At 36.0% G+C, this 14,269-nt stretch overlaps 1 protein-coding gene across 1 annotated transcript; it reads right to left on the reverse strand.

Annotated features, from left to right (window-relative positions):
• Positions 1-708: 708 nt before the first annotated feature.
• Positions 709-2,051, reverse strand: LOC145039181 (LOB domain-containing protein 41-like). The gene is made up of 2 exons (XM_078987287.1): positions 1,725-2,051; positions 709-1,630 (listed from the first exon to the last, which is right to left on the reverse strand). The coding sequence occupies exons 1-2, from the start codon at positions 1,912-1,914 to the stop codon at positions 981-983; spliced, it is 840 nt and encodes a 279-aa protein (XP_078843413.1). The 5' UTR covers positions 1,915-2,051; the 3' UTR covers positions 709-980.
• Between the last annotated feature and the right edge of the window lie 12,218 nt (positions 2,052-14,269).

Genomic DNA, 14,269 nt, shown 5'->3' on the forward strand with positions numbered 1-14,269 from the left:
ATTTTCTTTAAATATTAACAATTTGCATCTATAACCCTTTGTCTAAAGTTTACTTTCCGTTTATATTTTTTTTAGTTTTAAAACATTACTTTTAGTTTTTATATATATATATATATATATATATATATATATATAATTAAAGAATATATGGTTGTAATGTACTTAAGTTTACCTCCAAACAATATAGTTTTGATCTATTTATATGTAAACTAAATATGATATCTCTTTTACTATTCTTCTTTAATAATTTAATAATTTAACTTGGTAAATCAATCAAATGTGATATGTTTTTCTTTTATTTTTAGTTATAAAAACATTATTATATTAAAGAAAAATAATCATGAAATGATTTGAAAGAAACGAAACATGGTTCATGTATATAAGTTCGTACGTTTAGAATTACCCGAATTTATTTGTTCAGATAGCACCATATTTATTTGTTCAGATAGCACCATCTGTCTTTTCCCACATCGGTACAAAATGATTTAACAAAATTCATTAAAAAAAAAAAGGGATTATGAAGGAATAATACCATAATTCTCATGCTCACTTTTCTAGTTATCCTTCAAATATTTTAAGAAATAAATCATGTCATTATTTAACATGTCACATTAATTTTCAATCATTGATCAGATACTCGCAAAATCCTCATGAACTTTCATTTACCCCAATTATTTCAAATTAAAACTCGATACTTGATTATCCATATTTAGAAATTATTGTTATGAACAGAAAAGAATATGCCCCAAAAGCCATTAAACTTGATCATCCATATTTAACCAAACATGGCCTATACACCCTTTTTGGTCCCATTTCATTCACATTTGTACACAACTTTCCTGACTATGGCAAAAAGACATATCCAAAACCCCCCCAAAAAAAGATGAAAATAATAAAACAAAATCTTAGAAACCCCTCAAAAAAGAAGAAAAAAAAACTAGATCTTAACCATCAAAACTGAGTAACCGGAGATAATCTCCTTACACCGGACAATCCAGTCTCAAATCCACTCCGGCATCGGAGTTATTCAAAGCGGTGGCTGTCGTGACTTCTTTAGCTTTAGACTTATCCACCGGCTCGTAGCCAAGCGTCAGCTCTAGCTCGACCTTCACGTCCAACTCCGCCGCTCCAGTTTCAGCCTGCTTGTTCGACATTAATGGAGTCTCCGCGGAAGCTAAGCTTTCCTCCACCATCTCAAGGTTGTCATCCTCCACAACATGCGCCGCCCCCGACTGATGACTCAGGGCTGACCCGTGGCTTGAAAACTCATTGTTATGCTCGTTTTGAGCAGATACCTCCTGATCACTAGACCCGATCCAGACGCGACTTGCCTTCCCTTTCGCCGTCGACCGCTTGAATCGGCATCGAGTCCTTACTCGGTGAAGCTCGCTTGATCCGGCGCCGGAGTTCTCATCCTTGGATATATGACGGATGTCATATGCCTTAAACGGTGGCCCTTTGTTTGTCTCCGCCGTGTCCGATGCGATTTGCGTAATCGGTGAACCTTGAAGAACAGCCTCCACCGCAGTCTGACAAAGCTGCCAATTTCCCGACCACAACAACCCAACAGACCCGTAAATCGGATTCACAATCCGACCACAAGCTTCGTACAGAAGTGACCTGAATATCGCTGCAATCACAAAACCCACCGGAAAACAATCAAAACACGTCTTCTTTATTTATTTATTTATTTATTTCGGATACAAAAAGGAAAGAAAACTCACCGGGACGGAGGTGTTCAGGACCGGCGTTGATGAGATTCATAAGTCCGGCACGGCCATAGAACTTCGCGAGGAAGACAGTAGCATTCGCTTGAGATTCCGGCGACTTGATCCACTGCAAACAAGGCCTAATGCTGCAGTTGTCACTGCAACCCTTTCGAAGAACACGGCATCCATTGCAGCTCATACGCATTTTTGGTGTGATTTTTGAGAGAGAAATATGGTGGTTTAATTTAGAGAGAGAGAGGAAACTGGTGTAGGGATATATAGTGGGTTTGGCGGTGGTATCATGGGATACGTGGCGGAAAACAGCCGCTGAATTTTGGGAGAGCGCAGCTGTTTCCGAAAGGCTGGTATTGTGGCGTGGAAAACCAGGTTTTTTCCATATTCATGGAAGTACAAAGGTAGGTCGGTGTTGATGCTTCTTGAATTTAGAAAACATACGTCACACTAATGAGTCCACTATTTTTCTTAACTATTATAAATTGTAAATACCACTTTCAGATGCGGCGCGTGGAGATTACTGTTTCCTTTTCAAAGCATAATCTTTAGCATGATGGCAAAGTACATAAAGCTTCGCCTTTACGATTGCTTGTCCAAATTTGAGATCCTTCTTCAAACACATTTAGTTTAAAAGCTTCTTTGTTTTTAAACATGTGAATATCTGATATATGATGAGAATATGTGAGTTAGTGATGGTTTATGTTTGTGGATTGAGAGTCTGGACAATGATCATAATGGATCATTTGGTAAATAGTGATAGTTTAGTATTTCCAATTGTAAGAAAATTTGAGTTAGATTTGCTACCATTTTATTTTGCGAGCTTCCGAATTTATTATGCTGAGCCTCCGAATTTTTCGGAGGCTTATCTCGGCCTTCTTATTGGATCCTATTGTCAACAAGTTCAAAGCGAAATTATCTGGTTGGAAGACGGATATTCTTTCCTTTGGAGGAAAACTAACTCTTGTGGTAGCCTACCTCTTTACTATTTTTTCTTGTTCAAGGCTCCTAAAAAGATTATTGTTTTGTTTGTGAGTATTCGAAGAAGATTTATTTGCCGAGTGAAAGACAGCAAAAAAAACTTCACTGGATCGCTTGAGATTCTATGATAAACCCCAAGCACAAAGGCGGCCTTAATATTGGGAGTCTTCGAACTTTTAATATTGTGCTTTTAACTAAATGGCGACGGCGTTTAAACATTGAGCCGAACAACTTATCGTTTTCTTGTACCATTGCTCTGCATCAGATCTCGTGTATTGATGGTAAATTGGTAACTAAGTGCACTCTTTCGGGCATTTGGCTATCTATCTCAAGCATTAATAATGATATTTTGGATTGGAATATCTCTCTTGAAAAATTAGTTGATAGAAAAGTCGGAACATGCGATAATACATTTTCCTGGAAACACAAATGACATAATAATGTTGCTATTAAGGAGACCTCCCTAGAGCTTTACAAAATTAAATCTCAAAAAATTGTTTAGCCAAAGATCGAATTTCAAATGACGTGAAAGAAGGTCGGTGGTTGTGGAGGCGCCATCCAAGAATAGGTATCAAATCTAGGAGCTTGGATATCATTAGCAAGATTGTTGTTGATGTAAGTCTCTCGCGAGTTCCTAACTCGTGGGGATGACTAGCTGATTCCAATAATCATTTTTCTATAAACTCTCTAAGTGGTCTCATGGAATGTTCTATAGCTGCGAATAATGCTACGACTTTTTTTTGGGTGAATTGGATTCCAATTAAAGCTAACTACTTTGTGCCAACACTTCTACAAAATAGAGTTCATGTTGCTATTAACCTAGTTATTTGTGGGGTTAGTCTATCTTCATCTTCATACTCCTTCTATCTTGCTTCTGATGAAGACATCAACTATCTCTTCTTTAGTTGTCATTTCTCAGCTACCATTTAAAGTTGGCTTTCTTTGTGGATGTACCTGCTTCCATCCCTTCCTTTATGCTTATTTGATCTGATGTCATCTTTAACTTCTCTTGAATTGGAGAAAAGTAATAAAAAAATTGATATATGGTCTAGTCTACTCAATGTTTTGGTCGATTTGGAAAGTAAAGAACTCTCTTACTTTCAAAAAGAAAAGGTGATCTCTAATGAAACAACAAATGGTATATAACTCTTATCGTACAATTGATTCATACATATAGCTAGATCTAAGGGTCTTGTGTAACTTCTCAAAAATAAGACCCAAAACTTCATCATATAAATCCAAATAGATAATTGTATCAATCACCATTTCTTATCAGAGTAAATCAAGAAAATGCGGAACGAGGTGGTGTGTGCTCTACAATCATCCCGAGCTCTTCCATTTGAAAATCGAAGTACTTAAAACATAAACTGAAAACCCTAAGCACAAAGCTTAGTGAGTTCCCCTAGATACCACATACCAAACATAATAAATCACAGACTGGGCCCCCGCCCTTCATCGGGCCTTGCTCGATATCGAGTCCCACTCGACTTCAGGCCCCGCCCGACATTGAGCCCTGCTCAGTTTACAGATCTATCAATCACCAGGCCTAGCCTGACATTGAGCCTCTCCCGATAAATATAATCATACTAACATATGCAATAATCACAAAGACAATAGTATACCATACAATCATCGAGCCCCACCTGACATTGGGCCTTGCCCGATAACATAAAACACATACTGATAAATAGCATATAATATACTCATCAGGCCCGCCTGACATTGGGCCTTGCCCGGTAAACATGTCATCACATAAAATATGAAAGAGTCATGCATGCATCTAGCATCCTAACATATAAACCATGGACTGCCATTGGTGCCTTCGCTCGCTAAACTCCGTGAGGAGACTCACCTTGCACTGCCGAATCACCATGATAAATTCCTGGCTACTGGTTCGACAAATACTCGAGTTATCCATATCAAATAATCATTCAATTAATAATCGGATTTCAATCCATAACCATTAATCTAAAGCTAGGGTAAAAAGTCCATTTTACCCGTTACCTAGTATGGTCTAAGGCTAAGGCCAAACATGACCCAATTTTTTAAATTGGGCCCAAATCCCTTCCATGGCCTTAACCCAAGGCCCAATAATATTCCCAGCCCAAAACACCAGAATATAGATGGCCCAACCCGAAGAATAAAAGGTCTGAGGCCCACTCTGCTGAGTACGTTGGGCGTACTTAGTTCGTACGCGCAACGTACTTGCCTTAGGGCTTGTACGGTAAGCGTACCTGCTTATATGCCCAACGTACCCTTGTATATAGCCAACTTCCATGTAAAGCTCTTATTCCGTAAAGACTTTACACCACAACCTAGATCTGACTTCCTTGGGCTGCTTAATCACGTAAAGTTACTAACTTTACATTCATGCATGGATAAATGAAGCTCTTAAGCTTAATAAAGGACTTAATATGTGACTTATTGCATGCATGAGACCCAATACCTCATAAAGTTGGCACCTTTATGCTTAAGAACCTCTTAACAAGCTCTGATCTAAAAGATCAAGCCCCACAAACATCTTAACTCATCAAACCAACCAGAAAGGGACCAAAAGCATAAAAATCAATACATAAAGAGATCTAATCATTCAAAATCCAAGGTATGAACTTGATACCTCAAGAAGCTTGCAAAATGAGGGGTGATTCTGGATCTAAAGACTTCACACCAAGATATGCAACTTCACTTTTCTTCAATTCCTTCAAAATAAGCAAAAAGAGTTCCAACTTCCTCTCAAGAGTTCAAAAACACAACCATAAAGGCTAAGGGTTGAGATTTAGGGTTTAGGAGGTTTATAGGCTAGTAAAGAGGCCAGCCTTAGGGACTTAAGGTCTTTATATAGGGTGCCCTAAAATAAGGTTTCCATTAACTCTTTGTACGCCCCGCATAATCCTCATATGCCCAACGTACGAGGTCTTGCATCCACGATTAACCCCTTCTAGTACACTACACGTACACCGGTGTATGCCTCGCGTACCAACCCTTGCAATAGTACACCCTGCGTACTCCCTAGATACACCCCATGTACTAGGGTTACCCTTAAACCCTAAAATACTCCGAAGGCCATAACTTCCTCATTATAAATCCGATTTCGAGGATCCTTATATCCAGGAAAAGGTAACAAGAAGCTCTACGCTTTAATCAACTCATACTTGCCTTACAATTTCCTAAATAAAGATCCAATTTCCATAAAAGCCCGAGCTGACACATTACCAAAATACCCCTTGGCTCTAAAACACAAATCGAACACCCAGATCATCTAAATTACATCACCCACCTCCAAATAAGTCGAGATATCAATTCCTCAAATGTCCTAAGTTTTCTAATACCCAATCATTGATCACCACCCCAAAATGGAAAACGATTCGGAACAGGGCATTACAACTCTCCCCCACTTAAATTAGATTTTGTCCTTGAAGTCATTCCTTATCATCCTCGGCACGCCAGACAACCTGAGTAACACAACCACAACCCTAAGCATACCATAACCTTCCCATGGCAACTGAAACCAACATTAAGATGGCTCTCTAAACCGGAGAGGAATGGATCCTTTCTCAACCCAAAATAATTCCCTACAAAATAACCACATCTACTCAACCTATAATCTGTAATCTCAAATTGGTCTAACTCCTTGACAGACCACCCATACTAAACCATTGCTAATTCCATTCCACTTATCTCCCAACTGACTGCTCAACTTCTGATTACCTAAGGTTCCTACTGGAAATAGAACCATTTATCATACGCTGCTGCCGACAATCTTTCACTTGACCAAAGAGACAAATATTCCTTCAAGGGAAAGCTTATCCTAAAGATAACAATTCCATGGATATAATGAATAACACAAGATGATCTGGGAGATAACCCCTCTAGTGTTGAACAAGACATTGTTTCCTTTAACTGCCAAATCAACACACCGACACTAAAAATCTTGAAAGTCCATACTTTGCTGACCCATACATAGAAAGAACTAAACCAAAACACCACCAGAAGATCCTGATCTACCATCAAAACTAAGTCCATCCTTTAACCCTGAACCCCTTCAACTGATGCCCCTGACATACATATTCCTTAATTCGATTCTTACTTAAATAAAGATCCTGAACATAAACACTCGCGGTTCCCAACATGAGTTCCCACCCAAAAACCAACCTGGTGCTTAACTCATAATCCGATATCCAAAGCTCTACATTTTTATTTCACCGAAACCTTCCGATACACAGCAACCCCTCACTAAACCGAGATATAGAGATTCCCAAACCATCACTGAGACTACCAATCTCACACCTGGCCCAACCACCAGGTTCCCAAGTGTCCAAATCATTGGATTAATTGGTATATACTTGAATTAATAGTAGCACAATCCTTTTGGGTTGCCCTCAAAACTAGCAACTAGACAGGATGACATTTGGAAAGAGAGTTTGAATTTCTTATTTGATTAATAAATTGAAATAAATGATTTATTAATGTAATATGAAAATAATATATTAATTAAAAATCATATTATTTAATCAATATTTAATCAGAAATTAATTTGGAATTAATTTTGGGATTAAAGGAATTAATTAAAAGTGTAGGGACTAAACGTGGAATTGTTCAATAGTTAAGAAAAAGGGTCGAGAACCTTCCTAGAAGGTGGTGAATGAAATTCCTAAGATATTTAGGGTTTCTAGATGTAGAGACTAGAAGTTGTAAAAGTCGAAATGTTTGTTTCTTTTGTTTTGCATGTTAGTTATTTTACTAAGTCTTCTGTTGTGTGAAACTTATAGTTCATGACTTAGTATACTTTTTGTACACTCAGGTTTCCCATAAATAGGGACTGAGGTTAGAAGTAGAGTAAAGTAGTGCACGAGTGATTCATTAATCATTCGCAATTTCTCTCTGCTTATTGTATTCAGTTCTTCATCAATATAAGATCTGATTAATATTTACTTCCTGTGTTCATACTTTACATTCATACAATCATGATTACATTTTGAATCTCGATAACAATTCTCATCAATTGGTATCAGAGCAGGATTTCAAACTGCATTGATCTGATTTTCGTTTTAGAATCATTTGATTTTTGAGTAGTAACATTACTTAAAATTTTCTGCGCTTTTTGGTTCTGAAAATCTCTCTTGATCTTCAGATTTGAATCGATTCTGCATTTGAATTGTTTAGTCGAGTGATCGATTAGCAATCGGTGATCAATTCACTTGATCAATTCACAATTACATCAAGTTTTTCAAGCTTTCTAAAAATTTCTCGTGTTCATCAATGGTGAACTTCAACATGAACACCATGACTTCTTTTTCTCACTTGTTTCAACCAAAATTCCAATGGTAATCCCTGAATACTATGATCAGTGGGCTGATAGGATGGAGGATTACTTAAATGGAATTGATGAAGAACTCTGGAATTGTAGCAGTGGAAAAGTTATACCTCCTGCAAATGTTCAAACAATTGGATCATCTGCTTCTTCAATTGACGTTGTTGAACAACAGAATCACATGAAAAAGAATGAGAAAAGATGTATGAGGGAGCTAAGAGGTGCTTTGCCTCATGTGGTTTACAATTACATTCGTAGTTGTAAAACAGCCAAGGATATTTGGATCACACTGAAAGAGAAATATCAAGGAAGTGAGAAGACAAAGATCACTTCTGTTAAGCAATGTCTTGTTGAACTTAAAGAATTCAGACAAAAGGATGCTGAAATAATTGAAAACTACTATGATCGTCTGAATGAGCTTGTTTATCGATGCAGCAGGTATGGAATCTCAAGATCTTTTATGGAATTCAATCTGACATTCATCATGTGTATTCGCAAAGAATGGCGAAGTGTGAGTATGATGATAAAGAACCATCAAAGTTTTGATACAACCACCTTGAATGATCTCTACAATCAACTGAAAACTCATGAAAGCGAAGTTACAGAAATGCTTGAAGAAACGAAACAAAGTCTAGGAGGACCTTTGGCTTTAGTTTCAAAGGTTACTGAAATTGATTCTGGTGAGAAAGATGAATCAGACAATGAAGGTTTCTTAATGAACTGTGATGATGAAGCAGATGCATTCTATTCAAACAACAGAGTTAAGAAAATTTTCAAAAAGCCTTTCAATCCAAAAGGAAAGCCAAATGATGCGAAGAGTGGTTTCATAAAAGCTGGAGGTGAGGAAAAGAAGAAATTGGAAAAGGTTGAAGAAAAGCAGAAAGATGCGAAGGAAGAGAAGAAACTAAAAGGTGATTCTGAAATATATTGCCATTACTGCAATGGGGCAAACTGATGGGTTTTGGTCATAAGAACATCCTATGTGCTCATACAAACCCTAATGCTTGGATCTAGGTTTCTCTATTGTACATGCAAGTTATCCAAGACTATAAACCCTAATTCTAGCATACAAGTAATCATATTAACATAAGAATGGGTTTAATACATTACCTTGATTGTTATGTAGCAATAACAATCCAATTCCTCCTTGTATTGACTTTAGAAAGCTTAGAGTCCCAAATGTCACTCCTCTAATGGTTCACAAACACCAATAGCAAGAGGATGAAGAGGAGAGAGGATGGAGGCTGCCCAAAAACATGTGAAACCCTAGAAGGATGCTTAGCCACGTTTTTAGGTCATAAGGGATGTATATATAGTTAGGCTATTAGGGTTATCTAACAAGGAAACCCTAAATTGGATGCTTAAGCCCTAAGTAACCCATAGATTCCTTTCCTTAAGGCCTTGGACGATTTCCTCATGGGCTTTCCCATAGAATTCGTCCACTCCTTAATATAAGGCAATCCATAGCCCAAATTGCAACTATCTTATAATTACAATTCCAGTCCCTTAAGTTTAATTAATCTCTTTTAGTCACAAAACTAATTACCAATTGATTCTTGACTAATATGATTTCTCCTTTAATATATTATTCTCGTAATATATTAATAAATCATATTTAATCCTTTCTCTCCATAATTCATCCTATCAAGTTGCTTTTGTGAAGGCAACCCAAAAGGACCATGCACCATCGGGTCAAGTACATACCAAAATAGTTATGGACTTAGACACTAATCCAACAGTCTCCCACTTGGATAAGTCTAATAACTATTATGCATATGACTTCAGATCCTGATCTGCAATCGTAGCTTTCCAAAGCCGCTGTCAACTCTGATCCTATCAGATACGTGTGTCCTTTAGATAAGGGATCATATATTCCTCCATGCTAGATATCGTATGAGATATGATTTCAAATCATTCTATTTGTAATATTTCTAGACTTCCGATTTATGACGACTGACTAATTGAACAAATCAAATTAGCCCTAGCCCGGCCGAGCATTTACGTTTGTCATCACTAAATCATTGAGGGGCCCAAAGATATCGCTTTTATCCTATTTGGGATAAAAGGAACGGATAAACTTTGATTCAATGCTCGCTTGCACTTACTCACCAAATCACACACAACAATATGTTTTATGACACCAAGTTACTGGTGCGTTTACATATTATCAATGTGCAACCAATTAGCAAGATACAACTCACACATCTCGGTTTCAAGAATATAATATGTTATCATCTCACCAATCACTCATGATGCAATTCATGGAGTGATCCAAGTGAGCATGGGTTTAATCCAACGCTCAAATTCATATTCATAAGCACTTATGAAGGTTGCAACAAACATTTGCTTATGTCTAATACCTTTTAGATAATCCACACACCAATTCACGATAGTCTTCATTCATACCTACTTCCAACATATGAACGACTGTGGCCCGTTTGAATAATTTGACTGTTCTTAACCAATTAAATTATTTAGGAAGTCAAAACATGCAAAGTAAAACACAAGAATAATACTAATCCCATATGGCCTCAAACCTTTGAGTATAAATAAAACACCTTTTATTTATCACTATATCGATTATTTATTATTTATCGTTTCGGGTAATCAACTTCTTACTTAAATTATTACACTTGTCCCATGCTCTTCCGCATGCACACAATGTTTACCTATGGTTCTTACTTTGTGAAATAGATCAAATTGGACACATTTCCAATCATTCTCATTTCACAATTCCTAATCCTTTTTCATAAATGTAAGAATATCAATTCTTGCCACTTATAGAATATGCTAGATTCTAATATTTTATGCAATGATCCTTTTGTAATATCACTACACCAAAGTCACAAAGACTATTGCCAATGAAATTACAAAGTCCTCTATCGGAGATTGTTACAAGACAATTCCATAGATGTGATGTCTCTCACTCAAAGTACATTCCTTTGAACATCCTTTTGGATAAAAAAAGTTTCTAATCTAGACATAGATTTTCAATATTCAATTCCCAATATGGACACATTTCCATATTTTTCATATGACAACTCATTCTGAATAGAATCTTTTTCTATTTATAATAATGTCGATATGGTTCATCTAATATGGAAACATTTCCATATTTTCCAATACTATACTTCCAACTACTCACAAGCGATCAATCCTCGACGAACTTTGGATTGTCCTTTGATAGTTGTTTAATTATTTTGGTTAAAAACCGATTCTAGTCCTTTTTCCCTCTAAATGCGCTAAACATTTGGAAAATTTTGGAATGGTCAAATATTATAGCATTTGCAATTGATCCTGTACTCGAAGCGTATGGGACACGATGCAAAATGTCTTACATAAAGATTTGATACTTTATCAATCTTTTGCCATAATGTTTTATTTGCTATGTTCTCAAAATTCGAGTTGTGAAGAGGAATGCCGTAATCATAATCGAAATTTTAAGAACACACTATGTACTTTTGACTAAATTTATTAATATTCCATAACCTAAGCCTTTAGATTTAAAATGAAGCATAATATTCTCTCCCTTAATTATAGCAAAACAACTATTCCATCCTTACAACTTTGCAAAGAATGAATCTTGTTTTCTATAATTAATATTGACAACTTGCAATACTTTCCTTAATAATCATACAATCATAACATTTATGCTCCCACTATCATGATGATTATTATAAAACATAACACTTATGCTCCCACTAGCTTCAACATGTATTCATAAACATCTTAACTTTCAGAAAAACAATACCTATTGAATTTCTTAAGTCCATGTTTCTAATACTTAGTGCTTTGATAAACTTTTATCAAAGCTTCTTGAACTTATACACCTTTGCCTTAGATAGTTCATATGTGTGTCTAAGCAATTAAGACTAATTGCCAAACCTCACAACTCAAATCATGGAAAGGGATACCGTAACCATAATCGAATTTGAGAATGCAATTTTACAATCACTATCTTTTTAAAATCTTTCTTAGTGAAAGCATTTCCTCACAATCATTTTCATGAAGGAGGAAATCTTATGACACTTAGATTTAAACGATGTATGTGTTCCTATCCATGTGAATTTGTTAAAACCAAAGTTTACGACAAATTCAAACTCATATGGACCGAACTTTCTTAATCTTAATTTCTTGCCTTATGGTAGCACAGCTGCCCACCATGTCTTCCAAGTAGTTAAGCAGTTCACCTTTGCCTATCAAAATACTTTCCATTGATCAAGGTCCTTGCCTTTTATGCATTCAAACGAGAACTCATAGGACTCATATGAACAATTAACTCAATTGGAATGGCATAGAAAATAAAATAGTGTCAACACGATAGGTTGTAAACCTCAACTCGTGTGCTAGTGATGATCGATAAGGTTTATTTGATTTGTTCTTGAAACCTTTCAAGACCATTAAGACTCCCACTGACTCCTTGACATATAAGATTCTCTTGTCAATAAACATTTCTTGACAACCAAATATTCAAGAGTTAGTGTAGTTTTTATCATAACACTTCATAAAATGGTCCTAGTTGGTCTTTGTCTTATCCAAGACATCACAACTTTCCACATTTGATGAATGTTAAAAACCTTCTTAATACATGTCACTTATTGCCACAATGTTAACTTTAAGACTTGTTATTGGAACGAAGTATGATTGACTTTTTGATTTAACCAGTTCTTCAATTCTTGATTCCTCTTCTTAGACATACAATTGTACTAAGACTCACTTAGACGATCAATTGAGATATGGTTCTTAATCATTAAGACCTATCATAAAGCATAAAAGGTACTCTCCCTTCTTCTTAGAATGGAGAAACTTTTATCTTTCGGCCTACTTGATTCTTCTTATTCGTTTTGCTATTGATTTAAACTTTTTCAATCAATTCAAAATTACACTTAATCTTATGAGTATAATCATATTTACTAAACTTGTAGTAAACCATGACAAATATCTTGTTACTCTTATGGTGGACTTTGACCAACACACAACTTTGTGTACTCGATCTCCTAGTCCCTCAATTAACACTTTGTCAATGAATTAGTCTAATTTCCAAATATGAAATTTCTTATTCTTCGTGCAACCAAGTTCCATGATTCCAAATTTCTGTCAAATTGAAACTTGGGCGATGAGAAACTCTCCCTATTTGGTAAATTCTCGACTTTTCCATAAACACCATAAATAAGAATCATATCCATTTGTTGTAGAAATATGCAAACACCAATTTTCATAACGATTTCATTGCAAGGAAATAAACAAATAAATAAGTCAAACGAAAATTTATTTTATTTATAAAAGCAGCGGAAAACATTTGTCCTTACAATGCAAAATCCATTGAAAACTATGTATTTCAAAAGGAAAATTTCTAACAGCTCTATAATAACTATCTAAGCTCAAAATCTAACCTTCAAATTCATGCGATCGAGATCCATTTCTTCGTGATTAGACTCATCTTGCTCTATTTCATCAAGCTTCTGTTGGATAAGGTGTCTAAGTCCATAACTATTTCTGGTATGTACTTGACCCGACCCGGCATGGTCCATTTGGGTTGCATGGCACCATGCAATTGGATAGACTAAATGAGAGAAATAATACTTGGAGATTATTAATATATTATAAGTTCTAATATATTAATAATATTATTTGATTAGTTTGATCAAGAATTAATTTAGAATTAATTAAGTGATCAAAAGATAACTAATTAAATATATGGGTTGATTAAGTAAATCATCCATATCTTGTATAGTGGGCTAAAAGGCTCCATGGACCATCAAGTTGGGTTCCACCCATAGGATGCTCCATGGATGCTCCATGGGAGTTACAAACCCATGGATCATGGAAATGAAGAGTCATGACACATTAGGGTTTAACCCTAGATGTGTCAACACTATATAAGTAACATATCCTCCACCCAAAATCGGCTACACTAAGAATCAAGAGGGCTTGGCCGATTTTGAGAAGTGAGTATTCTCTCATAAGTTCTTCCAAGAGCATTTGGTGTTGTGTGAAGCATTTGAGGCATCACACTTGGGGTGCTAGGCTCACAAGGTTTCAAGGAACACAAACAACAACAAGGTAAGTTATTCTATCTATACTTTATGTTAAAATTGTTCCCCATGTATGCTAGATAGGAATATAACCTTGGAATTCAACTTTGCATGACAATTAGACAAACATAGATCCAAGGTTATTAGGGTTGCATGTACACTTAGGAAGTGTTAGAATGCTCAAAACCCATCAGTGGTATCAGAGCCAGGTTTGTTTGTTC

The sequence above is a fragment of the Lactuca saligna genome, chromosome 4 (assembly GCF_052625555.1).
Source record: "Lactuca saligna cultivar CGN05327 chromosome 4, ASM5262555v1, whole genome shotgun sequence".
Lineage (NCBI taxonomy): Eukaryota > Viridiplantae > Streptophyta > Magnoliopsida > Asterales > Asteraceae > Lactuca > Lactuca saligna.